Source organism: Nycticebus coucang, chromosome 18 (assembly GCF_027406575.1).
Source record: "Nycticebus coucang isolate mNycCou1 chromosome 18, mNycCou1.pri, whole genome shotgun sequence".
Taxonomy (NCBI): domain Eukaryota; kingdom Metazoa; phylum Chordata; class Mammalia; order Primates; family Lorisidae; genus Nycticebus; species Nycticebus coucang.
The window spans coordinates 50,716,476-50,741,050 of NC_069797.1; the positions used below are offsets into that span (position 1 = coordinate 50,716,476).

Genomic DNA, 24,575 nt, shown 5'->3' on the forward strand with positions numbered 1-24,575 from the left:
CACTAAACGCTTGTTTACCCAAGTCTTGCCTTGCCTGTCCCTAGTCTTAAATGAGTCAGGACGGAGAATCCCTGAGTCACCTGCGGCAGAAGGAAGGGACTTTTGAGAGTGTCTTCCTCCTCATTTGGGGCAGCTACTTGGGAGCACCAGGAAGCGATCTTTGCCTCATCCCGTCCTAGGCTTGAGTATTGTGTCACTCTCCACACGTGACAATCTCCTAGACATTACCACGGGACTTATTCACTCCAATGACTCATTTTCTTTTACTACTCCCCAACCTCCCAGTTGCCCTCTCTGTCCCTCTCCAAGACTAGGGTTGAAACCTGGAAATGCCACTCTCCCAAGTTTCCCAGAAATAGTAAAACTCAGTATCTGGAAAAGTCCAAGATGTGGTGTTACTGTTTTACCCGTCTCCAGAATGTGTGGCACTTTCTGTTTCAGGCTATCTTTAATCTTCCCTGTAACAAAACAATTGTATCCTACTCGAGACCACCTTAGGCAGACCCTTTCCTGGTTACGGTTGCTTTCCCTCCCCTCTGTTTCTCATTTTTCTCTAGTTTGGAATTCTCAGTCAGAACTGGTTTGAGTCCGGGCTTAGCCTTCTTGTTCTACCAGCCTGACCTTGAGTGAACAACTTTTCTGGGCCTAGTTTCTTTGTCTGTAAAACAGGGTCTAAACATCTACCGCGCTACGCCTGCTGTGAGGATCAAGAAAACTCTGTGAACTGTAAGAAGCAATACAACTGTCAGCTATGCTAATTATGGACAGCAAGTCAGTCTTCCAGAACCCCTCCCTTTCCTTTGGGACCCGCCCTACAAACCCGCCTTGGCCGGACGCTTCTCCCCACCCTCCCAATTGGCGGCTCGCTAGCTCCCCCATTGGCATCCGCGCCGTCCACGCGGCGCCGGGTGTTGACGCCACGGCTTCCCTCCTCCGGCGCACAGTGACGCACAGCCCCGCCCCCGGCCGCGCCCGGCCTCCTGTGGCGCCCCGCCCCTCGGGCCGACGCGGCGCCGGCCCCGCCCCGCGAATGACGTGTGGCGCGCGCGGCCGGGGCGCCCCGGCAGTTGGTGCAGCTGCGGTTGGGGTGAGGGTGTGTACCCCACCCCTCCTCTCCTCAAGCTCCATCCCCGTCCCCGGCCCCCGCCCCGCCGGGCCCAGCCCCAGCGCCAGCCCCAGGCGGGCCCGTGCCGTCCCTCAGCGGCTGACGCCCCGGGCTGCCCGCCTGCCTGCCACCATGGAGCTGGAGGACGGTGTGGTGTACCAGGAGGAGCCCGGTGGCTCCGGGGCCGTGATGTCGGAGCGGGTGTCCGGCCTGGCCGGCTCCATCTACCGCGAGTTCGAGAGGCTCATCGGGCGCTACGACGAGGAGGTGGTCAAGGAGCTGATGCCACTGGTGGTGGCGGTGCTGGAGAACCTGGACTCGGTGTTCGCGCAGGACCAGGAGCACCAGGTGGAGCTGGAGCTGCTGCGGGACGACAACGAGCAGCTCATCACCCAGTATGAGCGGGAGAAGGCTCTGCGCAAGCACGCCGAGGAGGTGAGGGCCGGCGGGCAGGGTGGGGGCCGCGGGATCCGGCCCCAGGGGTGGCCGGGGGCCAGGGGTCGCGGCCCGGCTCGGGACAGGAGGTGCACCGGGCTTTTGGAGGGCGGGCCCGAGGCTGAGATTCCTCCTCCCCCCAAGACCGAGCCCGGCGGCCTTGAGGTATCCTGGGACCCAGGCCGGCGTTGGGAGCTAAGGAAGGCCAGTGAGTGTCCGGGAGAGAGAGTGAAATGGGGGGAGCCAAGGCCCAGGCAGGAAGCGAGAGCCTGGCATAAGGGCACCTAGGGTTAGCCAAGGGCGGAGATTTTAGGGTGTCTGGTTGCTTGTTGTTCAGGGAAGTTTCAGACCACCGTGGGATAGTCAGATGGCGGTTCAAACTTTTATCCTTGGGGAGGGGGACACTTCTGTCCTGGATATGTAACTTCAGCTGGTTCCAGTGCCTTTCCTGGGGGTTGCTGTTGCTTTGGGAAGTTAGAGATCTCCCTCTTTCGGTCATTTTCCTCCTGACGTTTTAATCCTGTTGAGAAAGAGGTCTTATTTGTGCTTTATGTACCTTGGTTGACATTTTATCAGCACTTAGATGTTGTATAGCAGGGCAGATGTTGTATAGCAGGGCTCAATAAATACATTGAGCATATAACTTTATTATTTTGTTGGTATCCCACACCAAAACATTCCTCCATATCAGGTGGTAACCTTGGACAGTTCCCTTCAAAAACCCTTTGTTTATTTATGAAAGTGCTGGGGACTCCCGAGTTGAGGCAGTACAGGGTAGTCACAATTTTCCCTTCTTGAGTTTTTTTCTCAGACTGCAGTTGACTACTTGGCCATCTGTGAACTCTAGCCCCTGAGCAGTGAGCTGGGTGTGCTCACCTAACATCTGTGAGCCTTTCGGAGTTCTAGGGTGCAAGTGATAGGTCTTTGGATTCTTGACAGAGTCAAGGATTTTAACTCTAAGCCAGCACTGGCATTTCTGTGGAACTTACCTAAGTGAGGCAAAGTGTTCTGTTTTTATTTCTCCAGCAGCTAGCACACCTGACTAAATACATGGTGATTGAAGCAGGCTAAATAATTATTGAAGGATTGACATGTTATTTTTCAAAATTACTTGAAAAATTTTAAGATGTGAGATTTATTTAGTAGTTTGTTTCCTGACACTGAATAGTAACACCATTTAAACTTTGTTTTGTCACCTATACTTTTGCACCTGGTTAAGTAGTTATTTTTCCTTTTCTTTTTTTTGAAGCTTGACTGTGGTGACGATTTTTAGTTCTGATTTTGTGATCCAGTTTTCTTTCTTTTTTAAATTGAGACAAGAGTCTCACTTTGTTGCCCTCGGTAGAGTGCGGTGGCATCACAGCTCACAGCAACCTTTTGGGTTCAAACAATTGTCTTGCCTCAGCCTCCCAAGTTGCTGGGACTACAGGTGCCTGCCACACCACCTGACGTTTTTTTTTTTTTGTTTTGTTTTTAGCAGGCCCGGGCTGGATTTGAACCCACCAGCCCTGGCAGCCCTGGTGCATGTGGCTGGTACCTTACCCACTGAGCTATGGGCACCACCATGTGATCCACTTTTCTCAAAGGAATGCCATTGAATTTGCTAAACAAAATTGACTTTATTTCAAGAGTATTTCCTGTTATATAGGGAAAGAAGAGATGAAAAATGAAATAATGATGGGATCACAATTTCCACTATTTTATTAGCGCTGTTTGTAGAACATAAGGTCAAGTGCTCTTTCTGAGATGGCTTGCTGCTTCTTGGTACTCATACAGGCCCTTGTGTGTGAATATACATGGAAGACACTGGGGAATTAACCCCACATACATGTAGGTGAGGAGCAAGCCCATCACGCCTTTGGATAAAAGAAATGCTCCCTCCATCCTTAAACTCCTATAAGTCTATGTAAAGATAGGCAAAAGGCCAAGGTCACACGTGCCAAGAAAACCATTTGCTACAGGTTGCAGAATCAGAAAATAAAACTGACCAAGTACTAGACTCTGGGTTTTCTATTAGTCTCTTAAGCAAATCACTTTTCAAAAGTAGGTTATTCAGTGAGTTTCTTTGTAGTTTATACTTTTTCAGTAGCATCTATAAATTGAAACCTTTGGGCAAAGGGTCAGGACCTGAGCACAGAGAACATTGATGAAATGCTAGATGAGCCAACTCCCAGACCACAAACATAAAACTACCTCATTATCAGTCTTCAAGTAAGATCATAGATAAAGTTATGTCCAGTGCCCAGAAATTCAGTCTCTCTTGGGCCAATATGCAGAGTGAATTCTGTGTTTAATTTTCTGTGAGTGCTTTGTGCCTTTAATACAGAGACTAAAGGGTCTGTTATTACAGTAAAAATGCCTCAGAATTACCAATTACCACTCTGGTTGGGGTAGGCAGGAGTGCCTGATTAAAAAGAAAAGGGGGGGGGCCTCGGGGTATTTATAGCAAACTGTAGTTTGAACCATGGAAATTATCCATTGTAAGGGAGTATAAAGTGCCTTTGGAGCACCTTTGTGGAAATTTAGGAGGGTATGTAAATGGTTGGAATGTTTTATGATCTCTTGCTTGCAGGAATTCTCAGCCAGGAATTAGAAGTTTAATCGGTTTTATAATGATAGGACTTAATTTGCCTACCTCTGTTTTTCTTTCTTTGCTTTTATTTGAATTTCTTATGTGAGGTTTGCTATTTTACTGATTTCTTCAACAACAACCTGAAGCAGGGCTGATGGAAGATCGATTTGAATCAGTTTCAATGCTAATCAAGAAAGCTGTCATTTTATCACCTCATTCTCCCCTTTGGGCTGTTTTTCCATTCCTTGATCAAGACCTGTCTGATGCATTAACCAATGCAGTTCTCTTTCCTTAGAATATTCAGAGCTTCCTTTGGTTATCACTTTTTGCTCAGTTTAAATTTCACTTTTTCAGCAAGACCTTCCTGTTAACTCTATCAAGAATAAGCCCTGTGAGTCTGTTGAATAACTTACTTTTATTTTAATTTTAATTGTTTTTTGAGACAGAGTCTCACTATGTCGCCCTTGGTAGAGTGCCATAGTGTCACAGCTCACAGCAACCTCAAACTCTTGAGCTTAAGTCTCTTTAGTCTCCCAAGTAGCTGGGACTATAGGTGCCTGCCATAACACCTGGCTATTTTTTGGTTGTAGTTGTCATTGTTGTTTGGCAGGCCCAGGCTGGGTTCGAACCTGCCAGCTCCGGTGCATATGGCTGGCGCCCTGGCCGCTGAGCTACAGGCACCGAGCCAACTTACTTTTATTATTATTATTTTTATTTTTTTGAGACAGAGTCTCACTTTGTTGCCCCTGGCAAAGTGCCTTGGCGTTATAGCTCACAGCAACATCAAACTCCTGGGTTCAAGCAATTCTCTTGCCTCAGCCTCCCAAGTAGCTGGGACTACAGCGTCCACCACAACGCCCAAATATTTTTTAGAGATGGGATCTTGCTCTGCCTCAGGTTGGTCTTGAATCTGTGAGCTCAGGAAATCTACCCACCTTGGCCTCCCAGAGTTCTAGGATTACAGGCATGAGCCACCGCACCCAGCCTGGATAACTTATTTTTAAATCAGTGACTTTTTAAAATAAAAATCTGGATTGAAAATGATATGGAGAGAAAGGTTATATCTGGGCTTGTTAGTGGTATTCTTATTATTATTATTATTTTTTTTTTTTGTAGAGACAGAGTCTTACTTTATGGCCCTCGGTAGAGTGCCGTGGCCTCACACAGCTCACAGCAACCTCCAACTCCTGGGCTTAAGCGATTCTCTTGCCTCAGCCTCCCGAGTAGCTGGGACTACAGGCGCCCGCCACAACGCCCAGCTATTTTTTTTTTGGTTGCAGTTCAGCCGGGGCCGGGTTTGAACCCGTCACCCTCGGTATATGGGGCCGGTGCCTTACCGACTGAGCCACAGGCGCCGCCCCTTATTATTTTTTTTAAATAAGCCATATCATTGGCTTTGTCTTTTTTTTTTTTTAAGACTTTCTATGTTGCTCTCAGTAGAGTGCTATGGTATCACAACTCACAGCAACCTCGAACTCTTGGGCTAAAGTGATTCTCTTGTCTCGGCCTCCCAAGTAGCTGGGACTACATGTGCCCACCACAATGCCCAGCAACATTTGTTGTTGTGGTGGTGGTGGTGGTGATTGTTGTTCAGCAGGCCGGGGTGGATTCGAACTTGCCAGCCTCTGTGCATGTGGCTGGAGCCCTAACTACCGAGCTACTGGTGCTGAGCCTGTGTTTTTGTTTTTATTTTTGTTTGTTTTTTGAGACAGCGTTGAGACAGGCTATAGTGCAGCTCACAGCAACCTCAAACTCCTGGGATCAAGCGGTTCACCTGCCTCAGCCTCCCTAGCAGCTGGGATTACAGGTGCCCTGCAACACCTAGCCAAGTTTTCTTTTTCTAGTAGAGAAGAGTCTCAATTTTGCTCAGGCTGGTCTCCAACTCCTGACCCCAAGGGATCCTCCCAACTTGGCCTCCCAGAGCACTAGGATTACAAACAGGCAGGAGCCACCCTCCCTAGGCCTTGTTAGTGTTTTTTTTTAATGTTTTTGTTTGTGCAAGTTCTGATTCTTTTCAAAGAGTTATGATTTGCTTTATGTAAACAAAGAAAAAAGAAAATTCTTTGAAAAGTAGGCGTATGAGTTTAAGTAAACTTTTCCTTTGGAATTTAGTTCCAGGTAATTCTGTGGGTCTTGTTTCTTGTCCCATTATTCTCAAAGTAAGAGTTTATTTGGCATCACTGAGCAGAGGGAGATTGCACATACAAATGAGGGTACACCATCTTCATTCTCTCTGAATACTTTATCTTTTCTTCTCTTAGTGATAGAAGTATATATGAAGAGAATAATATCTTGCGGGGAACAGATTTTGTGATTTTGTGACTTTTTACTTGAAAAAATAGGATGATTAAATGATGAGATGAGAGATACTAGTGAGAATTTTCTAATTTTTCCCCAACAAATTAACATTTAAAGTAGTAACAAGATTGTATTTTATGACGACTTTAATCAAAGTGTTGTCTTTGGAAGTGTATGTACAATAAGACTCATGGGCAGGAAAACAGGCACTGACATTCAGTGTTCTGTTTTGTGTTATGGTTCTCATTCATTCATAAAAAATATTTTAGTCAAAACTATTGAGGAAGTTAATTTTGATTTGTTTGCAAAATAGTTTACAATGATGGTTAAATCATAATCAGTAAACATTTAATAAATATTTAAAGGGAAAAGTTTGAATTTTTTTCACTGTTATAACTTTTTCAAGTGACAAGAATGAAGCAGTTGGCTCGGCTCCTGTAGCTCTTCTCTACTAGAAGAGAGCTACATACACCAGAGCTGGTGGGTTCGAATCCAGCCCGAGCCTGCCAAACAACAATGACAACTACAACCAAAAAATAGCCGGGCGCTGTGGCAGGTGCCTGTAGTCCCAGCTAATTGGGAGGCTGAGGCAAGAGAATTGCTTAAGTCCAGGAAGTTGGAGGTTGCTGTGAGCTGTGATGCCACAGCATTCTACCGAGGGCGATAGCTTGAGGCTCTGTCTCAAAAAACAAACAAAAAAAGAATGAAGGAGTAATTTTGCATACTTATATGTTAAAATTGTTGATCATGGCTGTTAAGGATTTGGAAATTCCACTTTTACTTCAACATTATTTTGTGCACTTAGCCCACACAATCACTTTTTATTTAAATTAGTAATTCTGACAGTTCTTAGGATTTTAAGCTTTATTTCTTTTAACTCTAGTATCTTAGGGAATTTAACTTTACTGTTATTTAGGTTTTATTTCACTAAAGTGGAACAGGTAAAGGGCAGTTTGGATGATCTGTCAATATAAGAGAATGAATTGCTGGTCCATGGCATGTTAGCATTTGGCATCTTACATGTTTGAGTAAACATGCCATTTATTAAACTTTTGTCACCCCTGGTAGGGATTACAGGCGCCCATCACAACGCCTGGCTATTGTTTTGTTACAGTTTGGCAGGGGCCGGGTTCCACCCGCCACCCTTGGTATATGGGACCAGTGCCTTACTCACTGAGGCACAGGCCCCGCCCATATTAAACTTTTCAAACTTATTTTATAAATGAATCCCCTCTGTGGTAAGTGTTAAGTGGCTTTTGAAAACCAGTATCTCGTGGTTTCTTTAGTGGATGAACAATTTTTGGTCTAAGAATTGACTCAGATGCTGAATTTCTCTTTGGTTCAGTAGCAGTGGTTCTCAACCTTCCTAATGCCGTGACCCTTTAATGCAGTTCCTTATGTTGTGGATATCCCCAACCATGAAATTATTTTCGTTCCTGCTTCATGACTGTAATTTTGCTACTGTTATGTAAATATCTGATATGTAGAATGTATTTTCATTGTTTCAAAGGGGTCATGACCCACAGGTTGAGAACCGCTGAGTTAGAGAAAGGGTCATTGTGAATGTCAGGTTAGGTCTTAATTTATGCTTTTAAATCTAAGTTTAAATCTGAGTTTTAGAATGCTCAGAATATATTCTAGTGCTTCATTGATTTCCCGTATTACCTAAATTATTTTGTACATGAAACTGGTACCTCTAAAAATATGCTTTAGGCCTATCCTAGCACTTTCGGAGGTTAAGGCAGGAGGATTGCTTGAGGTGAGGAGTTTGAGACCAACCTGGGCAACACAAAGAGACCCTATCTCTACCAAAAACAAACAAACAAAAAACTCAAAGCCTACAAAACTGGTTATACTGTCTAATTATACCTGGCACCTCTAATCAGAGACTACTGCATAGATTGCTGGAGTATGTGCCATAGGTCACATGTCTAATGCTTTGTTTAACAGACTAGAAGATTTCTTGCTTTGAAATTCTTAGGTTACATTAAACTGCATGTTACATACTTAAATCATACCAAACCTTTGATTCCCAGGAGAACTGCAATTAGAACCTAGCCAAGAGTATTCTTTTGTTTCGTTGATTAATGGCTGAGTTATTTTAAAACGCAGTTTTTGCTCTGCTCAGCACTCATAATGAATACAGGTGTTACCTAAATAAATTATTAGCTTGATCTCAGAAATATCAACATAGACCCACTTTAATAATTTATGTAACGTACATATTCAAAAAGCAATGTATGTCTATAAGTTCTATTTTACATTTTGAAATCTTGGTCAGTGATGTTTAGTTATTGGTTTAAATATAGCACTGTGGTTTATTTTCTTAGGAACTCCAGTGTTTAATAGTTGGCAGAACAGGCAAGCCCAAAAATGTTTGAACTGAGCTATGGGAATTTACATATTAATCAATATAGTGCAGAAATGTTGAGGTTGATGGCATAGCAATTGTTACTATTAGGAACTTTAAAATAATAATAATTCTTTTTTTTTGAAGGTTGGTAAACTTAAACTTTCCCTTGCCCCCGGAAATTATGTTAGGAAAAATTTCTTTCTTTTTTTTTTCTCGTAGAGACAATCTCACTTTATTGTCTGTGGCGTCACACAGCTCACAGCCACCTCTAACGCCTGGACTTAGGCGATTCTCTTGCCTCAGCCTCCCGAGTAGCTGGGACTACAGGCGCTTGCCACAAAACTCGGCTATTTTTTTTGTTGCAGTTTGGCCGGGGCTGGGTTTGAATCTGCCACCCTCCGAATATGGGGCCTGCGCCCTACCAACTGAGCCACAGGCACCGCCCATGGAAAATTTTCAAATATACAAAAAAATTAAACATGGCTTGGTGCCCGTAGCCCAGTGGTTATGGCGCCAGCCACATACACCTAGGCTGGAGGGTTCAAACCTGGCCGGGGCCAGCTACACAACAGTGACAACTGCAACAACAACAACAAATAGCTGGGCGTCATGGCGGGCGCCTGTAGTCCCAGCTGCTTGGGAGGCTGAGGCAAGAGAATCCTTAAGCCCAATAGTTTGAGGTTGCTGTGAGCTGTGACACCACAGTACTGTACTAAGGGTGACATAGTGGAACTCTGCCTTAAACAAACAAAAAAAAAAAACCCAAAATTAAACATACATTTGTTAGCTGTTTGCCTGTTGTTTAGATTCAGTAGTAGTTTTATTTATCTGTATAGATACATGTGTGGATGTGAGTATATGCGCAGGCACACACATCTACATATATGTTTTATAATTGCTAAACCATTTGAAAGTAAATTACAGACATTCGGATACTTCTCAGTACTTAACATATTTATCTCCTAAAAAATGAGAGTATTCTCCCATATAACTACAATATTACTTACATTTGGTAATATTTTCTAATAATATCCAATACTCTATTTGAATTATTTATTTCTTTATTTTTGTTTATGTTTTTAGAAACAGGGTCTCCCCATGTTGCCTGAGCTAGCTTGGAACTCTTGGCCTCAAGTGATACTCCTGCCTTAGCCTCCTGAGTAATTGGAACTATGGGTGCATGCCACTGTACCCACCTTTCATATGAATTTATGTTTAAGAACATAGTGTATGTCAATAAATATAGAAATAAATAGGTTGTTAATATTTTTAACAACCTGAATGTAACTGATCATCTGGTCAGGAGAAATTGATTGCTGGCAGTTTAGTTACTTTTTTTTTTTTTTTAATTGAGACAGAGTCTCACTTTGTCATCCTTGGTAGAGTGCTGTGGTATCATAGCTCACAGCAACCTCAGACTCTTGGGCTCAAGCGATTCTCTTGTCTTAGCCTCCTTAGTACCTGGGACTACAGGCGCCCATCACAATGCCCAGCTATTGTTTTTTTGTTTGTCTAGCAGGCCCCAGACTGGGTTCAAACCCACCAACCCTAGACCCTGTGGCTGGCACCCTAACCACTGAGTTACGGGCACCTCCATAGTTACTTTTCTATAATAAATTTCAGTTTGATTCCATGAGCAAGGTGTTTTTATTTATTTATTTATTTATTTATTTATTTATTGTGGTTTTTGGCCGGGGCTGGGTTTTGAACCTGCCACCTCCAGCACATGGGACCGGCGCCCTACTCCTTGAGCCATAGGCACCACCCGAGCAAGGTGTTTTTAAAAAAAAAGAAAAGAAATTTCAATTTGTAACTTATAAAACTAAATTAAAATTTGTTAGTTTTGTTTTAAAATTATAGCATTAAAGTTATAGATTTTTTTCTCCCCTTTGAAACTTTGAGGTACAGAAATTGAGAAACTGACTTTGTGTTTAATGTTTCTGCTAGTAGCTTTTTTTATTTTTTACTATTATGTATTTCCAAGGTGTCTTGTTTCTGACTGCTTACCACTCCACGAGAGGAATAGAGCCTGTATTTTCTTTTTTTTAAGAGACAGAGTCTCACGTTGTTGCCCTTGGTAGAGTGCTGTGCCGTCACAGCTCACAGCAACCTCCAGCTCTTGGGCTTAAGCGATTCTCTTGCCTCAGCCTCCCGAGTAGGTGGGACTACAGGCTCCTTCCACAACGCCTGGCTGTTTTTTTGTTGCACTTTGTCGAGGGCCAGATTCAAACCTGCCACCTTTGGTATATGGGGCTGGCGCCCTACTCACTGAGCCACAGGTACTGCTGTTGTTTTTTTTGGTTTTTTTTTTAGACAGAGTTGCCCTGGGTAGAGTGCTGTGATGTCACAGCTCACAGCAACCTCAAACTCCTGGGCTTAAGTGATTCTCTTGCCTCAGCCTCCCAAGTAGCTGGGACTACAGGCACCCACCACAACGCCCAGCTATTTTTTGGTTATAGTTGTCATTATTGTTTGTCAGGCCCAGGCTGGATTCGAACCTGCCAGCTCTGGTGTATGTGGTTGATGCCCTAGCTGCTTGAGCTACAGGTGCCGAGACAGAGCCTGTAATTTTTTTATTTATAATTTACTATTTTACTTGTAATTTGAGTGGCTATTGATAAGATTCCCTCCAAGGAATAGGCCTAGAACTTTTGTGATTCTGGCTTTTATTATTGCCTTTTAAAATGTATTTTTGCTTGTTCCTTCCTGCAGTTATTTTGAGGCCTGAAAGAGAACTCCATGATCTTTTATTAATAGTTCTATCTTATCTCATTCCTATAGGTAGATAGAAAGGTAAATAGGCACATAGATGCTCAGAAAGAACAGTTATTTATTAGTTTTGGGGATGTAGCCACAGACATCCGTTGCTTTCTTGGAGTTTGTGTTGTAATAAAGAGTAAAGAAACCAGTTAATTACAGCTAGTGATGGATGCCATGCAGGAAATCAACAGGTGATGGGATAAAGAGCAAAGAGTCAGGCACTTTAGGTCGTGGAACAAACAAGTTTACAAAAGGTTAAGCTGCTCATGCAGAAAATCTCTTCAGATAATTATTTAGATCTGAAACTTTATTTTTATTTATTTATTTATTATTTAGAGACAGAGTCTTACTTTGTTGCCCTTGGTAGAGTGCTGTGATGTCACAGCTCACAGCAACCTCCAGCTCTTAGGCTTAGGCGATTCTCTTGTCTCAGCCTCCCGCGTAGCTGGGACTACAGGCGCCTGCCACGTCGCTCGGCTATTTTTTGTTACGGTTTGGCTGGGGCCAGGTTTGAACCCACCACCCTTGGTATATGGGGTGGGCACCCTACTCACTAAGCCACAGGCGCTGCCCTAGATCTGAAACTTTAGACACATGTATTCAGAATATCTCCTACTCATTATTCTTGAAAGTTTAAAAAGTAAGTGGCTTTTTTTTTTGAGACAGAGCCTCAAGCTGTCGCCCTGGGTAGAGTGCTGTGGCATCACAGCTCACAGCAACCTCCAACTCCTGGGCTTAAGCGATTGTCTTGCCTCAGCCTCCCAAGTAGCTGGGACTACAGACGCCTGCTACAATGCCCGGCTATTTTTTGGTTGTAGTTGTCATTGTTGTTTGGCAGGCTGGGGCTGGATTTGAACCGGCCAGCTCTGTTGTATCTAGCTGGCACCTTAGCTGCTTGAGCTACAGGCACCGAACCAAGTAAGTGGCTTTTATAAATGCATTTTTTTCTGTTTTGTCTTATTCCTTCTTTTACTGCTCAGCAGCATTTAATTCTTTTGCCCACTCCTTCCTTTAAAAATGTTGCATTTAGGTCATGTGACTCTGAAATCTCTTGGTTTTCCTCTTACCTATGTGACCACTCTGTGTTGGTGTTCTGTTGGGGTTCCTTCTAAGGTCCTCTTAGTTTTCACAGTGCATTCTTGTGGGTTCAATTACCATTTGTTGATTATTCCAAAATGCGTATCTTGTTCATTTAACACATTTTTTATATTGAGTGCCAGTATAAATAATGGTACTGTGTCCATTGGGGAAGCAGTGATGAATAAAACAGACAAGGTCCTTCCCTTGTGGAACTGACAGCCTTTTAAGAACTTTAAGGCCAGATCTCTCTCTGGAGTTCTAGATCCGTATTATCATTGTTTGTTGGATGTGACTGTCTCCCAACACATCCAGAACTGAACTTACCTTCCAGCCTTGCCTCTCCTTTGTTCCCTATACTTGAAAATGATACCACAATGTATCTGGCCAGAAATCTGGTCACTGTCCCCAACTCTTCTTTCTCCCTCACCTCCACTGCTACCTTGCTTTGTTTTTAACTTTTAGCTATCTCTGGTATCTCTTTATTTCTTTCCAAATCCATTTCTGCTACTCTGGTACAGTCCACAAACATCTTCCTATGAATGTAAACTCCCTAAAGCCAGAAGTTTTGTGTCATTCAGCATTGTAGTTGGGACGTAAGAAGTGCCAAGTGAGTAATTCTGAATCAATGAATGAGCAACTAAAACTGTCCCATGATTGATCTTTCGGCTTCCAGTATTGCCAGCCTATAAATTATCCTTCTCTCTAAAATGGAAATCTGATCAGATCATTTCCATACTTAATTTAAGCTCTTAGTGGCTCTGTCAGACATTCTCGAAATGACTTCAGTTTCTAACATACAAGGTCAGATAATTAAGTTTGTGAACTCATCCTAGAAAAAGTGCTGACATACCTCACTGCTATATATCACTATGGTCACCTTTGAAGTACTCCCTTGGGAAACTGTGCACAGACTCCAAGGCCTAGTCCATTCTTCAAAGCAGTTTTGGAACTCTTTCTGGAATGGCCCTCAGAGCTGTCTTCATATGAAAGGCCTGACAATTAAGTTTGTGAGCTCATCCTAGAAAAAGTGCTCTGAGGGTCTACTCAACCATCACTGCATAGCTTTTCGAGGGAGTACTTTGAAGGTGACCATAGTGATACATAGCAACAAGGTATACAGTACTTTTTCTAGGATGAGTTTGCAGACTTAATGGTCCAACTCTGTACAAGGCCTCATGATGGGTTGCGACTTATCTTGCATGTCTCATCTGTTCCTTTTTGAGCCATGCTGAACATTTTTGACATTATTTTACAAAAAATATTCTCTCTAGGCTTTCATAAAAGCTGTACCTTTTCTTGGTACTTTCTTTCACCTGTCTTATTTTATCCATCTTTCAGTTTTCAATTCTGGAATGACTTTTGCAACCACACAAATATGGATTGTGCACATCTTGTAGTTAGTAGATATTTGTTGGTTGGATGGATAGATGTGCTAAAGGTCAAATTGCTAAGGCTAACCATTTAAGGTTTTCTTTGTGCATTCAAATTAGTGTTCTTATTGTTGGTACCGAGTTATGCTGAAACTTCCAAAAAGTTTTTCAGTAAGCCCTTAGACTTTTGTGTATAGAGAAAAACTATGATTTCCTCTGGGTATAGTTATTTCAGATACTTTACCTACATTGACTTATACATAGGATTCTACAAATATTTTATGTATTTTAAAAACTGAAAGCTTAAGATTGTTAGAATTACTGTCAGAAGTATTATAAGAATTCTGCATTTGCAAAGGTTGGGCTAGGTAATCTAAAACGTTCTTTTTGTACTATGATTCTCAGATTATCCTGAATTTAGTAGTGGCTCCCTGTTGTATTTTTTTTTTTTTTTTTGAGACAGAATCTCACTTTGTTGCCCTTAGTAGAGTGCCTTGGCGTCACAGCTCACAGCAACCTCCAACTCTTGGGCTTAAGCGATTCTTTTGCTTCAACCTTCTAAGTAGCTGGGACTCAAGGTGCCTGCCATAACACCTGGCTATTTTTTTGTTTTTAGCAGGCCAGGGGCTGGGTTCGAACCCACCAGTCCAGGTGCACGTGGCTGGTGCCCTACCCACTGAGCTAAGGATGCCACCTGTTTTTTATTTATTATTATTATTATTATTTTTGAGACAGTCTTACTTTGTCACCCTCGGTAGAATACTGTGGCATCATAGCTCACAGCAACCTCAAACTCTTGGGCTCAAACTATTCTCTTGCCTTATCCTCCAAAGTAGCTGGGACGACAGTCCCCTTTCCACAGTGCCCGGCTATTTTCAGAGATGGGGTCTTGCTGTTGCTCAGGCTGGTCTCAAACCCATGAGCTGAAACAATCCACCCACCTCTGCCTCCCAGAGTGCTAGGATTACAGGCATGAGGCACTGCACTGTGTTAACCCTTGCTGTTGTTATTTTTATTCACTTTAGCCACGCATATTTGTTTTTTAGTTACTGGCTGAGAAATAAGCTAGTCTGTGTGAATACATTTTCTGTACAAGTAAAGATTAAGTGCTAAAACTGTTTGCATAGGATCTTATATTAGACATTTCAAATTAGGATTCAGGAATACCCTACAGAAACAAAATGATTAGTAAAACACTTATTTCTGAAGAAAACATTTTTTTCTGAAGAAAAATAAGTTTATTTTGGGGGCATTGAAATCTATATGGGTTAAAAATTTCTGCTAGGTTGTTATGGTGGTATACATCACATTTCTAATTTTAATTATCAAATCCTTAATTTGAATTTTCTTTAAGTTATCTGTTGTGCTAGCCTCATTTTGTGTGTGTGTGTGTGTGTGTGTGATGGCTACCTCTTCAAAAACAAGCATCTCTTAAAAAGTTAAATAAATGTTAAGATCAAGCCAGTCTTTTGTAAAACCGGAAGGGTAAGTTTGTCTGTGTTCTTACCCTTAAGAAATAGTCTGTTTAAACTTCTTTGATGTGATTTAGGAAATATTTGACATAAATTACCCGGTCATATGGCTTTGTTTAGTTTTTAACTCTGAAAAGAATACTTTTATTTTGGGATAGGATTTCAGTCATTAATTTATTCAGTATTAATTAAACTAGCTGAGGGCCAGGAATTGAACAGAGATTTCTTTTCTTTCTTTCTTTTCTTTTTTTTGAGACAGAATCTCACTTTGTCACCCTTGGTAGGGTGTCGTGATATCATAGATCACAGCAACCTCCAACTCTGGGGCTCAAGAGATTCTCTTGCCTCAGCCTCCTGAGTAACTGGGACTACAGGCACTAGCCTCAACGCCCAGCTATTTTTATAGACGGGGGTTTTGCTCTTGCTCAGGCTGGTCTCGAACCTGGAGCTCAAGCAATCCATCCGCCTCAGCCTCCCAAGTGCTAGGATTACAGGCATGAGCCACTCTGCCCAGCCCTTGAACAGAGATTTCTGAACAGCTGAGATTTGTATCTCAAGCTCTTTGCATTAAAGTTCATGATCTCGGCTAATTGAAGAAATATTTAAAGACACAGTGCTTATTTACCCTTATTTTAAATAAAATAATTTCTTAGACCTTAATAGGTTATAAACAGAAGATTAAGGAGGTATCTATTGGAGATAAGTACTTATACTTTGTACTTATATCTAATAGGTGGCAGCTGTCTCTGAAACAGGATACTGAAAGTTACAAAAAGTCAAACAGTGCAGTGGCCAAGGACAATGTATTCATCTGGTCTTAATTCAAAATCCTGGCTCTATTAATTTCTATGTAATGATCAGCAAGTTTTTACATTTGTAAATAGGGGTTAATAATACAGGTTGAATATCCCATATCTGAAATACTTGGGATCAGAAGTGTTTCAGATTTGGGATTTTGTTTTTGGATTGTGGTATGTTTGCATATATATATAATGAGATATCTTAGGGATGAGACCCAAGTCTGAACTTGAAATTAATATGTTTCTTTTTTTTTTTTTTTTTGAGACAGAGCCTCAAGCTGTTGCCCTGGGTAGAGTGCTGTGGTGTCACAGCTCACAGCAACCTCCAACTCCTGGGCTTAAGCAATTCTCTTGCCTCAGCCTCTGGAGTAGCTGGGACTACAGGCACCCACCACAGTGCCCAGCTATTTTTTGGTTGTAGTTGTCATTGTTTGGCAGGCCCAGGCCGGATTCGAACCCGTCAGCTCTGGTGTATGTAGCTGGTGCTTTAGCCGCTTGAGCTATAAGCACCAGCCTCATTTATGTTTCATATACACGTAGCCTGAAGATAATTTTATACAATATTTTTATTTTGTGCATGAAACAGTTTATGTACATGAGGTTAGATGTGGAATTTTTCACTTGTCATGTCATGTCTGTGCTTAAAAAGTTTTGGATTGGAGCCTTTGGATTTGAGATACTCAACCTGTAGTGATAACCTCATTGGGTTATTGTGAGAAACAAGAAAAATGAGTTTTTCAAAGCTCCAGGCATTTAGTTATTAAGTACTAAATTATCTTTATGTCTGGTATCTGTCACTTACATATCTGTCCCATTTACTCACTTACAAAGCAGATGTTAGTTAAATGCTTTGTGCCTGGAGTGTGGGATCAAGAATGAATTAGTCAAGGGTACTGCCCTGAAGGACCTTATAGTCTATTGAGGTGACTGATGTAAGTAATAATTAGGGCCAGCACAATGACTCACATCTATAATCTCAGCATTTAGGGATGCTGAAGCAGAAGGATTACTTAAGGCCAGGAGTTTGAGACTAGCCTGAGCAACATAGGGAGAGTCCATGTTCACCAAAAATTAAAAAAAAAGAAAAGAAAAATTAGCCTGGTGTGGTAGTATGAGCCTGTACTCCCAGCTACTCATGAGGTTGAGGTGGTAGTATTTCTTGAGCACAAGAGTTTGAGGTTGCTGTGAGCTATGATGATGCATTGCAGTCTAACCCAAGCAGCAGAGCAAGATCTGGTCTCGAAAAAAAAAAAAAAAGTGATTAGAGCAATCTTATATAATTGTTCTAAACAAGTACTGTATGTGCAAGGTGCTGAATGGCCAACTTGACCTGAGGGATGGCTTCAAAGAGAAGGGGTGACATTTAACTGGGTCATGTGTCACAGGAAAAGGGTGAGAGATTGAAAGTGTGTGACACGGGCGGCGCCTGTGGCTCAGTGAGTAGGGCGCCGGCCCCATATGCCGAGGGTGGCGGGTTCAAACCCGGCCCCGGCCAAACTGCAACAACAACAAAAAAAAAAAAATAGCCGGGCGTTGTGGCGGGCGCCTGTAGTCCCAGCTACTCGGGAGGCTGAGGCAAGAGAATCGCGTAAGCCCAAGAGTTAGAGGTTGCTGTGAGCCGTGTGACGCCACGGCACTCTACCAAGGGCGGTACAGTGAGACTCTGTCTCTAAAAAAAAAAAAAAGTGTGTGACACATTCAGAGAATTCTTTTTTTTTTTAAATTTCAGCTTCCTTAAGGGTTCATTCTTCTTTGTTTGAGTACTTTTTTTTTGTTGTTGTTGTTCATTTTCTTCTTTTTTTTTATGTTCTTCCTTTGCCGATTCTCTTTCCTTTTGCCTCCCCAGTAGCTGGGATTACAGACGCCCACCACAATATCCGGCTGTTTTTGATGTTAGTAGAGACGGGGTCTTACTCTGGCTCACTGCTGCTCATACTGGTCTCGAACCTCTGAGCTCAGGCAATCCACCCGCCTCCGCCTCCTGCAGCGCTGGGATGACAGGCGTGAGCCACCACGCCTGGCCCATTCAGAGAATTCTAAAAACACATAATTATTATTTATTTACTTATTTACTTAATTATCTTTGGAGACTGTGTCTCATTCTGTTGCCTCAGGCTAGAGTGCTCTGGCATCAGCCTAACTCACAGCAACCTCAAACTCCTGGGTTCAAGTCATCCTCCTCAACTTCCCAAGTAGCTGGGACTACAGTCTGTACCACAAAGCCTGGTTAATTTTTCTGCTTTCAGTAGAAACAGGGTCTTGCTCTTGCTCAGGCTGGTCTCGAACTCCTGAGCTCAAGCAATACACCTGCCTCAGCCTCATCTACCACCCTTGGCCTCCTCATTTTGTTGATGATACCATTGGAGGTACAAAAGTTTTAAATTTTCGTGAAGTCCATTTTATCTATTTTTTTCTTTGTGTTATTGGTATATATGTAATAAACATAGCCCAGGATGAGGTTACCAATATTTACACCATGATTTTTTCTAAGACTTTTTGTAGTTTTTGCTTTTACATGTATTTTCAGTTGTTTTTTTTGTTTGTTTGTTCTGTTTGTTTGTTTGTTTTGAGACAGAGTCTTTCTGTTACCTTGGGTAGAGCGCCATGGCATCCTCATAGCTCACAGCAACCGCAAACTCTTGGGCTCAGTGATACTTTTGCCTCAGCCTCCTGAGTAGCTGGGACTACAATGCCCAGCTAGTTTTTTCTATTTTTATTTTATTTATTTATTTATTTATTATTTATTTATTTTTTTTATTTTGGCCAGGGCTAGGTTTGAACCCGCCACCTCTGGCATATGTGACCGGCGCCCTACTCCTTGAGCCACAGGCGCCGCCCTATTTATTTATTTATTTATTTATTTTTTGTAGAGACAGAGTCTCACTTTATCACCCTCGGTAGAGTGCCATGGCATCACACAGCTCACAGCAACCTCCAACTCCTGGGCTTAAGCGATTCTCTTGCCTCAGCCTCCCGAGTAGCTGGGACTACAGGCGCCCGCCACAACGCCCAGCTATTTTTTGGTTTGCAGTTCAGCCGGGGCCGGGTTTGAACCCGCCACCTCTGGCATATGGGACCGGCGCCCTACTCCTTGAGCCACAGGCGCCGCCCTATTTATTTATTTTTTAAACTTTATATTATGTAAATGTATCAGCCATATGTGTATGTTCTGAGTTAGCATGGTTTCTTTTTTTTCTTTTTCTTTTTTTTTTTTTTTTTTTAGCATGGTTTCTTTCATTGTGTCCCCCTGGATAATCCATTTAAGAAAGATTACTTAGTCCAACTTAATGAACCCGATGTCCTTCGTGTACTGACGGAAGCACTGGCGGCACATATTGAGGCCGTACTTCCAGATCAGACCGTGCCGGTTTGAGCAGACATGGCAAGAGCGAGAACCCTGGCCGAATTTTCTCAGGTGGCTCCAGTAGAGCTGTTTGTGTCCCATCTTGCTTTCAGGATTGTAACCAGGCAAAAGGGTTTTTTCTATTTTTAGTAGGGACATGGTCTTGCTCTTTCTTGCTCAGGCTAGTCTTGAACTTCTGAGCTCAAGCAATCCACCCATCTTGGCCTTCCAGAGTGTTAGGAGTATAGGTGTGATCCACTGTACTCAGTCACATTTGTAGTTATTTTTAATATATGGTATGAAGGTAGGAATTCAGATTAATTTCTTTACATATTGATTTCCAGTTGTCCCAGCAGCATTTGTCGGAGAGACTGTTCTTTCCTCTATTGAATTGTTTTGGTGCTCTTGTTGAAAATCAGTTGACTATTTCTGGACTCTCAATTCTATTCCACTGATCTACATATCTATATGTCTGGCCTTATACTAATACAACTCAGTCTGGATTAAAGTAGCTTTGAAATCATGAAGTTCGAGTCCTCCAACTTTGTTCTTTTTCAAGATTGTTTTGGGCTCGGTGCCTGTAGCGCAGTGGTTACGGTGCCAGCCACATACTGGCGGGTTCAAACCCAGCTCAAGCCAAGTAAACAACAATGACAACTACAACCAAAAAATAGCCGGGCATTGTGGTGGGCGCCTGTAGTCCCAGCTACTTGGGAGGCTGAGACGAGAGGATCCTTTGAGCCCAAGAGTTGGAGATTGCTGTGAATTGTGACGCTATGGCACTCTACTGAGGGTGACAAAGTAAGACTCTAAATAAATAAATAACAGAAAATGAATTTGAGGAATATTGCCATCTTAACAATATTAAGTCTTACAATCCATGAACATTGGATGTCTTTCCATTTAATCAGGTCTTTAATTTCTTTCGATGTTTTATAGTTTACAGGGTATAAATTTTGCACTTCTTTCCGTCTATCTTATTGTTTCTAATGCAATTGTAAATGGAATTGTTTCCTCAATTTCATTTGCAAGTGTTTAGAATTACACTTGATTTTTGTACATTGATTGATCTTGTATCCTGCAGCCTCGATGAACTAATTTATAGTTCTAATAGTTTTTTTTTTTCTTTTTTAGAGACAGAGTCTCACTTTTTCACCCTTGGTAGCCGTGGCATCACAGCTCAAAGCAAACTCCAGCTCTTGGGCTTTAGTGATTCTCTTGTCTCAGCCTCCCAAGTAGCTGGGACTATAGGTGCCCGCCACAACACCCAGCTATTTTTTTTGGTTGCAGTTTGGCTGGGGCCGGGTTTGAACCCACCACCCATGGTATATGGGGCCAGCGCCCTACCCACTGAGCCATAGGCGCCACCCTAGTTAATAATAGTTTTTGTGGATTCCTTAAGAGTTTTAATATGCAGTATCATGTCATCTGTGAATAGAAGTGCCTTTACTTCTTTCTTTCTAACGTAGGTACCTTTTATTTCATTTTCTTGCCTAATTGTTCTGACTAGAACCTCCAGTACAGTATTGAATAGAAATGACAAGAGTGGAATCCTTAATGTTCTTGTTTCTGAGCTTAGGGGGAAAGTGTTTAGTTGTTCACCATTAAGTATAATGTTAGTCAGCCAGATGCAATGGCTGACGCCTGTAATCCCAGCACTTTGCAAGGGTGAGGAAGGAGAATTACTTGAGGCCAGGAGTTTGAGACCAGCCTGGGCAACATAGTGAGACCCTGTCTCTGCAAAAATAATAATAAAATCAGCGAGGCGTGGTGGCATGCACCTGTAGTCTTTACTCCTAGCTATTTGGAAGACTGAGGTGGAAGGATTGCTTGAGTCCAGGAGTTCAAGATTACAATAGGTTATAATTACACCACTGCCCTTGAGTGTGGGTGATAGAGACTCTGATTCTTTAAAAAAAAAAAAGTATGATGGATGTTAGTTGTAGATTTTTGTGGATGTTTTTTATCAGGTTAAGGGGGTTCCCTTCTATTCTCAGTTTATAGACTTTATTTTTATCATGATGCAATGTTGAATTTTGTCAAATGCTTTTCCTGTATCTATGGGTGAATCAGTACTATTCAGGTACATTTTTAGGTATGGGTTTGATTGTTTTTCTAACATCTGGAATATATTTTGCTTTTTTTTTTTTTTTTTTTTTTTTTTTTTTTTTTTTTATTGTTGGGGATTCATTGAGGGTACAATAAGCCAGGTTACACTGATTGCAATTGTTAGGTAAAGTCCCTCTTGCAATCATGTCTTGCCCCCATAAAGTGTGACACACACCAAGGCCCCACCCACCTCCCTCCTTCCCTCTTTCTGTTTCCCCCCCCATAACCATAATTGTCATTAATTGTCCTCATATCAAAATTGAGTACATAGGATTCATGCTTCTCCATTCTTGTGATGCTTTACTAAGAATAATATCTTCCACGTCCATCCAGGTTAATACGAAGGATGTAAAGTCTCCATTTTTTTTAATGGCTGAATAGTATTCCATGGTATACATATACCACAGCTTGTTAATCCATTCCTGGGTTGGTGGGCATTTAGGCTGTTTCCACATTTTGGCGACTGTAAATTGAGCTGCAATAAACAGTCTAGTACAAGTGTCCTTATGATAAAAGGATTTCTTTCCTTCTGGGTAGATGCCCAGTAATGGGATTGCAGGATCAAATGGGAGGTCTAGCTTGAGTGCTTTGAGGATTCTCCATACTTCCTTCCAGAAAGGTTGTACTAGTTTGCAGTCCCACCAGCAGTGTAAAAGTGTTCCCTTCTCTCCACATCCACGCCAGCATCTGCAGTTTTGAGATTTTGTGATGTGGGCCATTCTCACTGGGGTTAGATGATATCTCAGGGTTGTTTTGATTTGCATTTCTCTAATATATAGAGATGATGAACATTTTTTCATGTGTTTGTTAGCCATTCGTCTGTCGTCTTTAGAGAAAGTTCTATTCATGTCTCTTGCCCATTGATATAAGGGATTGTTGGCTTTTTTCATGTGGATTAATTTGAGTTCTCTATAGATCCTAGTTATCAAGCTTTTGTCTGATTGAAAATATGCAAATATCCTTTCCCATTGTGTAGGTTGTCTCTTTGCTTTGGTTATTGTCTCCTTAGCTGTACAGAAGCTTTTCAGTTTAATGAAGTCCCATTTGTTTATTTTTGTTGTTGTTGCAATTGCCATGGCAGTCTTCTTCATGAAGTCTTTCCCCAGGCCAATATCTTCCAGTGTTTTTCCTATGCTTTCTTGGAGGGTTTTTATTGTTTCATGCCTTAAGTTTAAGTCCTTTATCCATCTTGAATCAATTTTTGTGAGTGGGGAAAGGTGTGGGTCCAGTTTCAGTCTTTTACATGTAGACATCCAGTTCTCCCAACACCATTTATTGAATAGGGAGTCTTTCCCCCAAGGTATGTTCTTGTTTGGTTTATCAAAGATTAGGTGGTTGTAAGATGTTAGTTTCATTTCTTGGTTTTCCATTCGATTCCAAGTGTCTATGTCTCTGTTTTTGTGCCAGTACCATGCTGTCTTGAGCACTATGGCTTTGTAGTACAGACTAAAATCTGGTATGCTGATGCCCCCAGCTTTATTTTTATTACAGAGAACTGCCTTAGCTATACGGGGTTTTTTCCAGTTCCATACAAAACGCAGAATCATTTTTTCCAAATCTTGAAAGTATGATGTTGGTATTTTGATAGGAATGGCATTGAATAGGTAGATTGCTTTGGGAAGTATGGACATTTTAACAATGTTGATTCTTCCCATCCATGAGCATGGTATGTTCTTCCATTTGTTAATATCCTCTGCTATTTCCTTTCTGAGGATTTCATAGTTTTCTTTATACAGGTCCTTCACCTCCTTCGTTAGGTATATTCCTAGGTATTTGATTTTCTTTGAGACTATGGTGAAGGGAGTTGTGTCCTTAATTAGCTTCTCATCTTGACTGTTATTGGTGTATACAAAGGCTACTGACTTGTGGACATTGATTTTATATCCTGAAACATTACTGTATTTTTTGATGACTTCTAGGAGTCTTGTGGTTGAGTCTTTGGGGTTCTCTAAGTATAAGATCATGTCGTCAGCAAAGAGGGAGAGTTTGACCTCCTCTGCTCCCATTTGGATTCCCTTTATTTCCTTGTCTTGCCTAATTGTATTGGCTAGAACTTCCAGCACTATGTTGAATAGTAAAGGTGACAGAGGACAACCTTGTCTGGTTCCAGTTCTAAGAGGAAAAGCTTTCAGTTTTACTCCATTCAGTAAAATATTGGCTGTGGGTTTGTCATAGATAGCTTCAATCAGTTTTAGAAATGTGCCACCTATGCCTATACTCTTCAGAGTTCTAATTAGAAAAGGATGCTGGATTTTATCAAATGCTTTTTCTGCATCTATTGAGAGGATCATGTGATCTTTATTTTTGCCTCTGTTAATATGGTGGATAACGTTTATAGACTTGCGTATGTTAAACCAGCCTTGCATCCCTATATTTTGCTTTTTGACAAAAAAGAAGTCTAATTTATAATTCAAGTTAAATTTGAGTAGTACAAAGTTAATCCCCAAGAAAGGCCCCTATTTGTGTCTACCTGAAAATTAAAGTTATATGTGAAAAGCTAAAATAATGACTCTCATTCCCTCTTTGATAGGATGGTCAGGGAAGGCCATTAGGGACATAACATTTCCATTATGACATGATAGATGAGGAGATCATCAGGGAGGGTATTCCAGGTTGACAGAATAAACCTCTAATGAAGACATCAGTTTAGAAGGTTAAGTCAGGGCTCTGCACCCCTAGCACAGTGGTTACGGCGCCAGCCACATACACCGAGGGTTGTGGGTTCAAACTTGACCCCGGCCAGCTAAACAATGACAACTGCAACAAAAAATAGCTGGGCATTTTGGTGTGCGCCTATAGTCTCAGCTACTTGAGAAGCTGAGGCAAGAGAATGCTTAAGCACAAGAGTTTGAGGTTTCTGTGGGCTGTGACGCCACGG

General features: G+C 41.9%; 2 protein-coding genes across 5 annotated transcripts in view; one reads left to right on the forward strand and one right to left on the reverse strand.

Annotated features, from left to right (window-relative positions):
* The first annotated feature begins 1,067 nt into the window (after positions 1-1,067).
* Positions 1,068-24,575, forward strand: part of SPAG9 (sperm associated antigen 9) — a 156,158-nt gene continuing 132,650 nt past the window's right edge. For all 4 annotated transcript variants that reach the window (XM_053568398.1, XM_053568400.1, XM_053568399.1 and 1 more), the window contains exon 1: positions 1,068-1,540. In XM_053568398.1, coding sequence (XP_053424373.1) covers positions 1,238-1,540 — 303 coding nt within the window. In that variant the 5' untranslated portion in view covers positions 1,068-1,237. The remainder of the gene's footprint in view (positions 1,541-24,575) is intronic.
* On the reverse strand, positions 19,465-19,690 carry LOC128569832 (40S ribosomal protein S29-like). The gene has a single exon (XM_053568406.1). It carries the CDS (start codon positions 19,688-19,690, stop codon positions 19,520-19,522), a length of 171 nt encoding a protein of 56 aa, XP_053424381.1. The 3' UTR covers positions 19,465-19,519.

What these genes read in the sequence shown, in the direction of transcription:
- LOC128569832 (XM_053568406.1), bottom strand. Translation starts at nt 19,690, where the DNA reads ATGGGACACAAACAGCTCTACTGGAGCCACCTGAGAAAATTCGGCCAG.